We start from the raw sequence: 14,612 nt of genomic DNA, 5'->3' as shown, positions 1-14,612 counted from the left end.
GTGCAGCATGCAGGGGGACAGACAAAACAGCAGTCAGTTCAGTAATAATACTCACAGAAACAACTTTATTGCCAGTCATCCTGAAATGATTTTATGAACACTGAATTTAAGACGGCCACAAGTCTGGTGCAATTTGGTAACAGATCCAAACAAAAAAGGCAGCCTTTGTTTGATAAATAACTGGGGAGCAGTGATCCACTTCAGCTCTGGGAAACTGGCATGAGGTTGCACAGCAGAAATCTGATACAATGGGAGTGCTGTTGTTTTGAAAGATCAACTATGAGAGGGTATGGCAGAATTTCAGCAGTCCAATTATTTATGTTAGTAGTATATCTGAAAAAGCTTGTGTCAGATAAAGAATGTGTGCTCTTCTCAAATGAATCATTTATTAATCACCTGAAAGAAGGGTTGAACAGCCCATTAATTAAATTTGTATATGCTTCCAAAATGAGAGGTTCTGCAATCCCTAATACAGAGGTAATCAATGAAATCAATGAAAACCAAGAAAAACTCCTCTAAAAACTTTATAGCATTGACATGAAGAAAGGAAAGGGTCTGTCTAAGATGATGCAACTGGAAATCAGCCCTTGTTCTGTTTCCAATTCTGTTGCTACTGAACTGTGTGGCCCCTAGAAATTAAAATTTCCCTTATGTGCCTCAGTTTGTTAATCATCTTTATAGGTATGTGCATATTTATTTAGCTTACAGAGAAATTACAAACCTGAATTAAGATTGCTTATTACAAATGTTTAAGAGAAAATATAAACAGTAAAATTAAGATACACAAAGTGAAAAAGTGTCTGAGAGTGTCACACAGACAAAAAAAAATTAAATGGGAAAACAATCTTTTTCATATTTATCGTCCTGTGAATAATATATGTGAAGTTCTTCTTTGTGACTAGAGGGAACTGTGTATATATATATATATATATATATATATATATATATATATATATAGTGAATATTGCAGAGGAACGTATTCAAAATTATCATTTTTCAATTGATTTCTAATCCATTTTCAACCTTTCTTTTTATCTTACCTAACAGTATTAACAGAAAAGCCTGACAGTCCAAAAGCATGATTTATGTTAAACATTTAAACATGATAGATTGACAATATCATTGCAAGAGTTCTCTATCTTTGGGAAAGAATGATTCTGAGATTACTGATGTGAAATATGGCATTTGAAATGTTCTTCTCTATAGACTACCTAAAAAATTTAGGCTATTCCTAAAGCATTCCCCAATTTCCCTCTGAAATGGCAGAAAACCAGATTATTTTCTCTCCTACAGTCATACAAATTAGATTTGTTATTGTAAACTTTGAATTTCCAACAGATACTCAAAGAAATGTGACTTATTTGGAAGATAACTTCTCTCCAAGAAAGAACAACTCAGTAATGTACAAATAGTAAAGATTCAGGTGCAGAAAAGCTGTCATTCACCTTCATTATTTAATGAACAAATAACATTATCATCTTATTAGAAAATGTGAGCTGTTTTCCTTGTAAAGCAGAGTACACTTAGATGAAACCTAGATCTATTTCCTTAAGAGACTTTGGGTCAATGTCCTAGCACTGTATAAACGTGATACTCCATTAACTCACACATGTTTTGCAAACAAAAGCTGAGAAGAAGCCTTTTAGCTGGTGCAAAACTTGCTGCTCTGGTTCATAGATGGTCTATTAGTGAATTTGATAGCGTGCAGTCTTGCTGTGTAGTCAAATAAAGCCTTTGTAACAGGCTAAGAGGCAGGGCACTTGTAGGAGAAGAGTACGGCCCTTTTTAAAGAGTTTGAAATCTACATTAGTACTTCAACATTTTTGTGTTGATGCCCAATGTAAACAGTCAAGCATTGAATTTTCAAGTTATTTCTTTTCAAAACTTCAGATCTCTTAATTTTTTCACATTCTTGACATTATCTTGTCCTTATGTCTAGGAGTTACACACATGACTAGTCAGTTGAATTTTCTCATTTTTCTTGCTCACCCTTCTTGCTTGCCCTCGTTCAAGCTGGAATAACTTTCTTCATAGCGGCCAGAGTGGTGGTGTGTTTTGGACTCAGAGTGAGAATAATGTTGATCACACACCAGTATTTTGGTTATACTGCTGAGCTTACACAGAGCCAAGTCCATTTCAGCTTCTTGTGCTGCCCTGCCAGCGAGGAGCTATGGGTGCGCAAGGAGTTGGGAGAGGACAGAATTAGGGCAGCTGGCACAAACACGACAAAACGATATCCCTTATCATAAAACATGGTGAATGTAAAAAGAGGAAGACTTGGCTGAGGAGGCAAGGGGAAGCCACTGCTTGGGGAGAAATTGCATTGCACACTGCTTACTTGGCAAATTCTACTATTATCACAGCTGTTGTTATTTTACCTTCTTTTTCTGTCCTATAAGATTTTGTTTATCTCAACTTATGAATTTTACCTTTTTCTAACCCTCTTCCCCCTCCTACTGCAGGGGAGCAAGTGAACAGCCATGTATGCTTAGCTGCCTGCTGGGTTAAACAACAGCACTCCCCTTTCTTTTATCAAAAGAGTCTGCAGATCTTTTTGATGATTCCACAAGCTTAAAGTTTTTAGCTAGTGTAAAAGTGGTTGGTAGTATGCATGATCATTACAGTAAGGTGACCTTGATCTTAAGCTTCAGCATCTAAAATTCTTGAACATGTTAAGGCAGGTGAAGCTCATAACATTTGTACTTCATGTGCATATGAAAATAACAAGATATATCATCAACAGAAAGTTCAGGAATACCTTCTTTTGCATCAAAATCTTCCCCGTAAATGCCCACTGGGCTTCTGCTTTCCCCCATCCTGTAACATTTATTTTTATTCCAGATATTATGTGGAGCCTTCAGATCATTGCTAGTTATGAATTAAATATGGATTGTAGCTTTGTTGGACGTGCTTAAAGAACTGAAAACAATGAAATATAAAGCACTGATAGCAGCATTGCCAGTCTGGATAATAACATATTTCCTGTTTAGTCACTTTATAAAAAACAGTATTAGAGATGCCAATTAAAGAGATTAACACTCAGACATTTTAGTAAAACCAGGAATCATTGTTATTGTTTTTATGCAGTGCTGGAATTGTTTCCTTTCAAGCTGTGCGTTTGAAAGCTTATCTACAGACACATCTTTCACTTTGAAGTATCTTTTGAGTGAAAGAGGAAAAGCAGGTGCCAAGAGGAAGGCAAATTTACATACTACATAATGCTTAACAGTTAAAACTTCCTGCTAGCAAACCATCCCCAGGTAACAGCCTTACCATGCTCATACCTTTAGAAACTATACCAGATTCTGCAACCTATGAGAAATCAATCCATTGACTGCAGAAGTAATAATGATCTATAGATTGCAAGGTGAGATACCTTTACTGAACTGGCCTTTCTTGGACCACCAAGTTTTAATGTTTTTCCATTCTTTCATGAGATTAAATACCTACTAAAAGCACAGTCAGCCCTCATCTCTCCTTTTGTCACCTCTAATTGTCCCCTCACTCTTCCTCCATGCTCTTCTTTAGAAACTGATAAATAAGACCTCTTCCTTCTACCATAGTACAACTGTGATAAACATTCAATAAGAACCTGCTGATGCATAGGCAAAAATCTAGACCACATCAAAGGAACACACCCATCAGCAGTTTAACTACATGCATCACAAGCTGAGCACAAGTAGCATTACAAAGCTTCATCCCAAAGTGCACTTTTGAAAATGACGTGCACAATGTTGATTTAACTCACTGTGCTTTATTTTGTGCATTAGCTAAAGTCAGCATTGATCTCTATGTAAAAGCTTTATATTAGGCTTGCATATGTCTGCACGCAGCACAAAATTGTCCTAAGGCTCACATCTAAAAAGATACAGAATGGTTGGAAGGCACCTCTAGAGAACACCTAGTCTAAGCCTCACTGCACAGACAGAACAGCCCACTAAACAGGATTGCACCTAAGCAGCTCATCAATATCTCTAGAGAAAGGGACCACTTTTATGGCATGGTAGCAGGGGTGCAGCTGGCAAGGTGGCCTGAATTAGGCCAGGTGTTATTCCATACCACGTGATAGCATATGGAAAGCTATAAAGTTGTGGGGGGCAACTAAGTTGGAAGGATGGGGGTTATTGTTTGGGATTGGTTTTTCTTAGGTGGTGAGATTTTTTGTGCTGATATTTTTCTGATTATAAAGCATTAAAGTGTAGTTAGCAAGTAGTTGCATTGTATGTATTTCATATATATGTTATCATCACATTTTTGTTTCTGTTTTCATTTTCTGTTTCAGTAAGTAGCTTTTACATCAACCTGTGAGTTCTATTTTTCTTCTAATTCTCTTCTTTATGCTACTTGGGGGATGTGAATGAGCAGCTGTGTGATACTGACCTGTCTGCCAGGTTAAAATATGCTACTGAATTTGGGTCTGTTGCCCTTTCATCTCTTGTGGGGTACTACTGATAAGAATCTAGGCTTATTCTCCTGACAATCTTTCTTAAAATATTTGTGTATGTTGTTAAGATCCCCTGTTTTTTCTTCTTTAGGTTGAAATGTCCCAGGTCTCTTAGCCTTTCTCCATAAGAGAGATGTTCCAGGCCCCTGAACGCATTTGTCACTCTCTGCTGGATTCTCTCCATTAGTTTCTTGTCTTTCTTAAATTGAGAAGTGCATAGCTAGATAAAATACTCCAAATGTTGCCTTAACAGGACAGAAGGCAGGAGAGATTTGGAGTAACACCTCCCTTATTTTGCTGGGAATGTTCTTCCTAATGTACTCCAGGATATCATTGTTCTCTTCAGCTACAAGCACATATTGCTGACTCACTTTTTTTTTTTTTTTAAAGGAGTCTATCTTTGAGATTTAACTTCCCATTTTGTTACCAAAACAAATATGGACTGGTATTTAAACTAGTCATTGTACACTTGTAAGCAAATTAGTACTCAGCTAAGAAGTACAACTTATTTATTCACACATTGGGTTTTAAATTTAAGTAAAGGCATATGACCTTGATCATACTAATCAATACACATTAGGAGAGGAGGCAGTTTTTGGTTTTATTATCTGCGAACCTGAACCAGTAAAAATTCTATTTTTAGTGAGGCTCACTACTTTGCTACATTGTACATTTGTTCAGTTTTGCCATTTTATCACAGAATCTTTCTTATTTTTACATGCTGTCCTGGATTTCTTTGCATATGGAAGAACGCAGCTAAGAAAAAAAAATAGCCTTGTTATAGAAGAGAATGTAAGATGTCAGAGACTCCCTATGCTTTTAGGCTACCCTGTGAACAGTTAAATATTTTATTATCTTGCCAAGAGTAGTATTGTCTCCCTGGCTCTGCTGTTAGAAATGATCAATTATTACTTTGAACTAGGGCTGGAGAAGAAACTCTCCTATGAAGAAAAGCTGGGTGATTTGGGCTTGTTCAGCTTGGTGAAGACTCCAGGGCGATCTTATTGCAGCCTTTCAGTATTTAAAGGCAACTTATAAACAGGAGGGAGACTGACTTTTAACACAGCCTGATAGTAATAGGACAAGGCAGAGCAGTTTTAAACTAAAAAAGTGAGATTTAGGTTAGATGTTAAAGGGAAATTCTTTATTTAGAAAGTAGTGAGGCACTGAAGTGGGTTGCCTGGAGAAGTTGTAGTTGCCTGAAGCTGTTCAAGATCAGGCTGGATGGGGCCCTGGGCAGCCTGGCCTGATGGATGGTATCCCTGCCCATGGCAGGGAGTTGGAATTAGACAGACTATAAGACCCCCTTCCAATCCAAGCCATTCTGTGTTTGTTTGTTTTTTCTTTTTTTAAGGTCTATGTAAAATCAGACAATAATAGAATTTGGGTACAGCCAGATTTCTCTGGCTGTTCTTATTGTGCATAGTAATTGCACATATAAATTACACAAATAAGAACTGCACAGTTCTTATGCAGATTTCCTGAGAACATTTGAGATTCGATTATAAAATTGAAGGAAAAAAAGGTTAACATTAGAAATCCATAAAATTAAAAATAGAAATGCAATATTGCTGATACATTTCACAAATTCATAGCATCTCATTGTGCAATAAACAAGAGAATTCCAAAAATAGTTTATGAAAATGTTTCTTTTTTAAAATGCAAATAGTTAAGTTTTCACTCTAAAATAACCTTCACCATTTGTTCCAAATCCTTCAAAATACTTTAAATGACTGAAATTAAGTACTAAATCTGTACAGCATCTTTTTTGACATTTTTCAGCCTCAAGTCTTACTTCTTGCTTTGTGCAATTACTGAAATGGTGTTTTCTTAAAAAAATTGTTTACAATTTTTTGAAAAGTAACAAACCAAGTTACTTTTTTTGCCTGTTCTGAGAATACAGCAAATATACAGTTTGTATTCATTCACAGATATCAATTCCTTTTGCCTTGATTGCATGCAACATTTTTCTCTTCTTGACACTTTACATGCTTCAGCAGCTAGTTCATAGATAGCAGAGATCACTTTGTCTTCCAGTAATGCCTCCATGGTCCTACCAAACCTTGATTCAGCTTTTATACTAGGATTTGTAAGTTGATGCCTTCCTTAAACTGCTTGGTCCTAAGAAAATATTTCAATGTGAGAAAAAGGAAAAGTTACCTAAGAAGAGAAACTCCTCAGTATGGTGTAAGTACTGTGTAGCCAAGTTGCTCTTATCTGAGTAAAAATCAAATCACATGGCATTGCGCCCACTCACTGAAATTAGTACTCAGTGACTCTTTCCTGTTGCTTTTTTTTTTTTTTTTTCTGACATGATTTTGCTGAGATTTTATTGACTGAAGATAGACTTCACTACTGACATGAGCTGTTTTCACCTCCTTCATTTTTTACATATGTCTAATGTTTTAACTGTGAGTGTAGCTCTTCAACAGCAAGGATAGACTGTTAGCTGTGCGTTGATGTTTCCTAACTTAGATATATGGAATATTTTTTTTGTGCTCTCATGATACCACAGGTGAAAGAATTAACAAGAGATGAGCAGCCAAAAGACAACAATGCCAGTATATTACAGTCAAGGCATTCATTTCAAAAACAGTTTTTCTGCTTTTAATGAGGTTTGGGAACCCTTGCTGGTAAAGCTATAGCTTCTATTTTCCGGGGTGCTGATAATACATATAACTACCACTGTTTTGAAGCTTGTTTGTTATTTACAGTCCACGTTTTTTATTTCTTACAGAATGGTTTTGTCCTTACTGTGTGTCAGGTGAAAACCTACTATCCGAGCAAGAATCAGGGATGGATAACAGAGACACTGTTGGCTGATTGTCTGAGTACTGATGTCTGACATCAGTATTATGGACTTGAGGCAGAGTTTTTTGCTATCTTATGAGTCAGTAATTTTACTAATGGGCTGGCATTTTTAAGGCCTGAGAACTAAATTAAGAAAACAATTTCCTTTGTAAAATGTTTAAAATCACACACTGTATTCAAAGCTTAAGTGAAAACTGGATGTCATTTGAATTTAAGTGCTTTTTCTTTTCAACCAGGAAAAGACAATGGCTCACAATAGTGTTTACTTGTCTCAATATTTTAAGTATATTTCTTCCCACAAAATGGTATAGAAAACAGAAAGGATATGACCACATTTAAAAGAGATAAACAGAGTCTCAAAAATGTTTTAGGTGTTTCACTATTATGTTACATTCTTCAGAATGGAATTCATATGAGCAAATGTTTACCCTTACTGTATATGTATCTATGCATGAACTAAATGCCCTTTGTGATCAATACAGAAATGAGCACTTTGTGAAATGACTTTTTCAGATTTATTTAAGGAGTAAACTTCAGATCCGAGTGACTTGCATCTACAATTCCCTATTGACTACACTGTGGGCTTCTAATATTCAACAAATTGAATTCTGCTTTCCAGTTAATAGAAAAAATGCTAAATTCTTGGCCTTTCAGTGCCTACTTAGGTTTGGCTGTACATGGACAACATGCTTTCAAATGGGATCATTTTGAGATCAGATAGCATCCACAAATTTCAGCACAGTGCAGCAACTTGTCCTCGTAGCTTCACAAACCTGATGCAGCTGGATGGGGGATTACATGTTCCACTGATGAGTTGCACCTAGCACATGAAGCTGCAGAAGAGCAGGGGGTGCAAGCCATTGCTCTGGCTGCAGGACTGTGCAGGAGACAGTTTCTGTTTCCATGCCATGACAGTCTCATGCCTTCCAGCATGACACCTGACAAGGTTATAGGAGCTTACGTCCCTGGCAGGAAACTGTTCTTACTATTGGGCCAATCCTTCCTTTCCAAGATTCACTTGCCTCTCACCTTTCAGCTGATCTTTGAAGTATTTTATTTTGATCTAACATAAGCATAGTTTATAGGCAAATTTTACCACAGAATATAAAACAATGTTAAACCGTAGTATCAGTGCAAATGCTGAAGAATTACACTCTAAAATGTTTGTATGCAACAGAGATTCCTCTGAGTCTGTTATCAGCTTGAATAGGATCATATCAGGTCTTGATAATTTTATATTGAAATGAAAGTTGCCTGTCAAATACATGTAAAGGATCTTTTATCAGGAATCTCCATAAAGTTTAGAAACTTGCACCGGATCTCCTATAGAGGTTCGCAAATAATTACATGCTACAAGCCAGCAGATGTTACTGTTTTTTAGGCTTTTAACTTTAAGTCATGCAATTTTGGGTGTGTATAAGTTGCATAGTATGTTAAAACACAAGATGAGTTATGTGGAAATTATGGCTTGTTAACTCTGTGGCAGCTTAACAGTTGCACAGTTTTAAAAAACCCAGCTGTCCCAAAATGGATGTAGCATTTAATGGGAAACATATTGCAAAGTGACTCTGAAATTGTGTAATGTATAGAAAACAAAACAAAACACCAATGTTTTGTCCATAACTAAAAAACAAAATGCCTGGTATCACAGCATTCATAAAGCAGAGCTTATGTTCCATTGCAGACATTGCAACACTAGAATAGTATGGGTAGGTGCATAATGTTTGCAGACGATGATGTATCTATTTGATGTTCCCACACTCCTTAGAAGCCTGAATTTCAAACAGCTATGGGAAATAGACGTTTTTGATTCTCTGTTTCCAAAAAAACAGAGGAAAAATACAAGTGAAAATCATGTTTTTCCAAATGCAAGGAAAGCATGAAAAAAGTCCTGCTGAAAGTCCATGCTTTAGCTGCACTCCATGACAGCAACAGTGTGCAAATGGGGTCCTGCTGGCTTCACACTCCTCTGCTGAAGACCATGAACATCATTGAATCTTCAGGCCAAAACTGATCTGCCAGGCTTAGCAGAGAGTGGGAGGAAGTGCAAAGGCCAGAAAGCTTACACTGTCCATGCAGCTGAATCTCAGTGTATTCTCACTTCAAGCAACTCTCTTGTTTCCTTCTTTTTTTTTTTTTTTTGGCCAAATTTATACTGAGTAGTTATACCTTGCTACAAAAGTTTCTCATTTAGGAATTCTTCTTTTCTTAGAAAAACACTTCTTAAGATGCATTTTTGCCACCTCCTGTATTAAGGAAAGATTCTTAAACACTTTAAACACTTTTTTTTTTTCTTTTTTCCCCAGTTCTTCTGTAGATTTCATGAGAAAGCAGTTTCTGTGGTGTTAGCTATTCTTACAGGTATTGTTTTGGTGAGTTAATTCTGAAATTTTCTTTTTTGGCTCTTTAATTTACACTGCAACTTTTGGTAATGAAAAAAAAGTAGTGCTAATGGGTATGTATTGCTATTTTCCCTTCATTGTGGGGAAACAAAAAAAAAGGAAGAAGAAGAAAAGACTATGGGAAATGATATACCCCCTGTGAGATAGATCAATACAGATGCAGATTAGTTCTTACTCTATTGAAGTTATTTTCCTTCCATGGCACCATATAGATTCTGCTGAAGGCTATCTATAACCATTCAAGTTCATAACAGTTATTCTTACACGTTCTCTCATTTTTAAAACCATTGCCAAGATTCCTATCCTTTTCAAATGAGAATGAGGAGACAGTCTCTCTTTTATCAGGGTCAGATCAATTAAGCTTAAATAATCTTATTTTCTATAATTTTCATGTAGTTATTCAAAAGATTAGCGAGAAAATGTCACTGAACAGATACTTGTCTCCTCATTAACATTCATGTCAAAACCTTCCGGTAGGGCTGGTTTGGGCTGCTGATGGAGCAGTTCTTAAAAGAACTGGCTTATCTGTGAAACAGCTGCTCAGCAATGCTACCATGCAAGAGAATTGTTGATAATAAGATGATGCTATTATAACTACATTGGGAACATAATGTATACTAAGCTGCTTTGGGGTATGCAGTGGGTGCCTAGGAATTACAGCATGATTGCTTGCCTATTTCTAGGAACAGGAAACAGCTGATCATTTCATGTCTGCTCATTTGAATTAGTCCTACTCACAGACTACAGTTAGATGAAAAATCTGCTATCACTCCTCACTTTCTGTGTATTTCCTGTCTGTGAAAGTTTTTTTATTTGTTTTCCTAGAATTTGGAAGGGTTTGTATCTCCCATTGTTGAAATAATTGATCACTTATTATTTTACAGAAATTTTTATAATTCCAAGGCTTTCTTAGGAAAAATTACCAGGAGGAGATTCTCCTGATCCTCATTCATCCAACAGTGAAATTCCAGATATTGAATGTTTGTAAATGACTATGCCATATGACAATGCACTGGTAAGTATACAGACATGGGCAACAGAGATTAACCTTAGATACAGATCTGTAAACAAATGGCTCAGCCAAGAAAAAAGTAGCAGTGGAAATTATATTGTATAGTAATTTATATTAATTCACTTAGCATATACAAAACAAATGAGAAATACTGCTGTCAGATCTTTGTCTACCAGATATCTCAAAACCACACAAAATACTAGGAATAAAACACAGAAAAAAATTGGATCTGGGGGAGTAGAGCAATTGAAAGTCCCACCACAGTAACATTCCCTTAGAAGTGTTTCCTGCAAATAAGTAAGAAGTAAATAAGATCATGCAGAGCTTTAGGCTGCAAAAACTAATTCCCATCTAAAACGAAAAGCACGTAACTGGTTCCAAAACATTAAATAGTTTTTAAAGTTCTCTGTAAATAATTTCATTTTTAGCTTTTCTTGTGTACTGTTATTCCAGATGTTAGTTATTAGAGATATTTTGAAAATACTGTACTTCAGGTAAAATGAAATTAAAAAGTACCTAGAAATGACATTTAGGACCTTCTGCTCTACTCAGCAGTAGTAAGGTGATGCATGGAGTGCAGGGTACAGTTCCCAGTACAAGAGGGATGTGGATATCTAGGCGCAAGTCCAGCAGAAGTCCAGTAAGGTTATTACAGACTGGACTATCTCACGTAAGAGGAAAGGCTGAAAACTGGACTGTGTAGTCTACAGAAAGGAAGATTTTATTAATGTGTGTAAATTGCTTGTAAGGGAGTAAAGAGAGATCAGAAGAGCCCAGCGACAGGACAAGAAAGAATGCACATGTAGTTAAAAACAGAATTAAAATATCAACTTAATTAAAAAAATAAATTCACCTGGACACATATTTTCATTGTGAGGGTGACTAAACACTGGCACAGGTTGCCAGAGAGTTTGTGGAATCTATTCTTGGAGATATTCAAAATCCATGTGGGCATGTGGGCATGGTTCTGGGCAATCTGCAGTGGCTGACCCTGAGGCACACTGATTAGACCACCACCAGAGATGGCTTCACATCTCGGCCATACTGTGATTTTGTGTAAGATTATGTGACTGACCTGAGGCTAAAGAGACAATCTTTATACTACAGTAGAATGAATTTCATTGATGAAAATTAGAACATGAATAGTAATCGGGGCAAAACCCTGAAAGAGAAAACAGACCATATATGAGCTCTCACAAAGGAAATCAGAAAATCATCTAACCTGTACTTAAGTGTATGAATGAGAGACAGAAAATAAATGATAGAGGATCCAAACTACTGCAAGAGAAGCAAGATACGCAACGATCAGATCATAATTCAGCAAAGAGTTCATACACTGTTAGAAAGTCTTATGTTGTGAAAATCAGTATTATCATAAGACCTGCCTAGTATACTAGAATATCAAAAATCAACAAGAACTTCCACATCACTTTTAAGAGTTTACAAACCGGCATAAACGTCTGCACAACACTTGTTCAGAATAACTCCTCCAGGGAATAATCACAATATGCTCCCAATCTCAGCATTTCTTATATGCTCATATATTCTGATATTGCTTAAATTTGCTACTGTATTTGTTCTGTTATTTGCGGTATACTAGCATCAGAAGGCAGATTCATGCATCAAAACTTCCTTGTGCAATTGAACTACCGAATTAAAATCAAACAAAACAAAAAGAGATGATCTTGAAGAACTAAAATACAAAAGTTATCTCACAATCTAATATTTGCTTTACAGGAAAAAGTGTCATACCGTATTAAACTGAGAAATGTGTGTTTTTTATACTGAAAGACAACCTATTAGATAATGCATTTTTCCACGAATGTGTTTGCCCCCTAGAATGATTAAATAGTTTTTCCATATAAGAGAACAACTTTTAAATAGTTTTATAACATCATGAAAATATTAAAAAAAAAAACTATAGAGAAAATTCAATTGCTCTTTGATAATATTGAGACTGAATATTGCAAATTACCTTTAAAAATGTACAATAAGCCACAGTTTTTTAATCCAATTAATATAGAGCAGCTCAATAAAAACCTCCCAAATACAACATTTTTAACAGGTCAACAGCTTTGATCTATGTACCCTACCATCAATAAAGACAATGATTTCACAGTATTTCAAGTTACTGAAAAAGTTGTCATGTGTTTAAGTTCATTGCAAATCAAAAATGCCACATGTTGCCTAAAAATAAATAATATAATACTTAAACTCTGCCATAAACAAGCCCAGCATTTTCATTAGACTGCACTGTTCACTAAACACCAGTGATCTTCTTGCTTTCCTTCTAGAAAACAAGGAAAGCTCTGCAATTGTTGCTGATATTTTCAAACATTTATTTTGTTTGCAGACTTCCTGATATAGTGCTCACAACCACTAGATTTTTTTGTGAAGTTCTTCAAGGACAACTACAGTTTTGAAAACTTAGGGCACAAAAGTTCAAGATTAACATTAAAAAATAGAAGGCATCACAGTGCAGGACACTGCACAGACATCCACATCCACACCAAGTCCGAAGTCCAAAGACTGGGGATATATTCTGAGTTATATTAGCATTTGCTCTGGTGCGCTAGAACTTCCTCATGTTCTATATTTCCCATTCCTTCCTTTTATAACTTTCTGTGTCATATTGAGGTAATCAATATTAGAAAAATTATTTTAAATTTTTTAAAAAATTATTCCGTTGATAAAAACATGACAATATTCTGAAGCTCTTTTGCTCTTTATTAATCTGCAGTTCATAAGAAAAGACCAATAAACTGTGACTTGCAAATATGGATACATCCACAAAAACAGCTCATTCTTTAAGACAAGTATTTAGTAAACCATGACAGACAAGAAACTCTTAAATTTAAAGAATCTTAAAAAGGCTGACAAAACTGATCAAAAATAAAGAAAGCCTGGAAACTCTCTTTATCAATTCCTTCCAGGTAAAAAAAAATATATATGTTTAATGCATCTGTAGTGGCTTGCATGAAAGTACCTCTCAAATGCAATCAAGGCATGACTGTTTAAAAGCCCCAGAAGTACTCTACAAGGCTATACATATCAAAAGAAAGTCATGTAGGAAAACACTGCTGCCATAAACCTACAAAAAGTCAGAGTACTAAAAAACTGCTTTCCAATAAAAAAAAAACAATGGGAGATCCACAGTTCATCTTGCAACAGCGAACATAACTGCATCCCTAAATTTTGCATTTGAAATCAGGAGACGAAATTATAAACCTCCCTATGCATATCTAATATTTTTTTCAACATTAGCCAAGCCTGCAGGCACTTTACAGTCTGATCCTTGATGTTATTGTAATTAAAGGAAATACTCATAAGGCTGATAAGCATGCCAGCTGTAACTTAACCCTTATCTTAGCCAAACTGACAACTGCAAATGTGATACCTAATTGTAAAGAAAAGAACATTGGAATTCATTCTGGATCACCAACATTTAAAATCCCATAACCTTGAAAATAAGTAAATTACATCCAGCCTACCATCAAACTTCTTGTGCCGGGAGACAAAAGTGGTGCGTACAAAGTGACTTGTCTCCTCCACCAAGTTTTCAAACTCCAGTTTGCTCTGCTGACTTAACTTGTCCTCCATTTCTGAGGTGCAGCATGTATATTCCTGAGGGCAGGTTCTCAAGTGTTCCCCTGGAATTGCAAGAAAAAAGGCATTAGAAATATTATAACACAGATCAAAATATATCAGAACCCAATATACATATCCCTTCACTTCAGGAATGTGGGCTACATAAAGATATCTTTAAGGTTTGATCACTTCTTTGGGATCAATTTGTTCGTAATAAACAATTTTGCCATGTCTGGGCTCTTCCCACAGAGGTGGGGAGACACACTTTGCAGAGCTGTTCTGATAATTCAGAAACATCTCACAATGCAAATGATTCTTGAGCTGAAGTAGCCTTCTATGTAAGCAAAAGTATACT

General features: G+C 35.9%; 1 protein-coding gene across 1 annotated transcript in view; it reads right to left on the bottom strand.

The window, feature by feature from the left end:
* GPC6 (glypican 6) overlaps nucleotides 1–14,612 on the bottom strand; it is a gene marked incomplete at both ends in the record, with an annotated part of 726,193 nt that overhangs the window by 489,845 nt on the left and 221,736 nt on the right. Inside the window, one exon of the mRNA XM_079536577.1 lies at nucleotides 14,161–14,319. Within this exon, the coding sequence (XP_079392703.1) occupies nucleotides 14,161–14,319 (159 nt within the window). The remainder of the gene's footprint in view (nucleotides 1–14,160; nucleotides 14,320–14,612) is intronic.

Source organism: Tetrao urogallus (assembly GCF_951394365.1).
Source record: "Tetrao urogallus genome assembly, chromosome: 1".
In the NCBI taxonomy this organism is placed as follows: Eukaryota; Metazoa; Chordata; class Aves; order Galliformes; family Phasianidae; genus Tetrao; species Tetrao urogallus.
The sequence above is the reverse complement of the archived record's forward strand: the minus strand, read 5'-3'. Positions and strand labels throughout refer to the sequence as shown.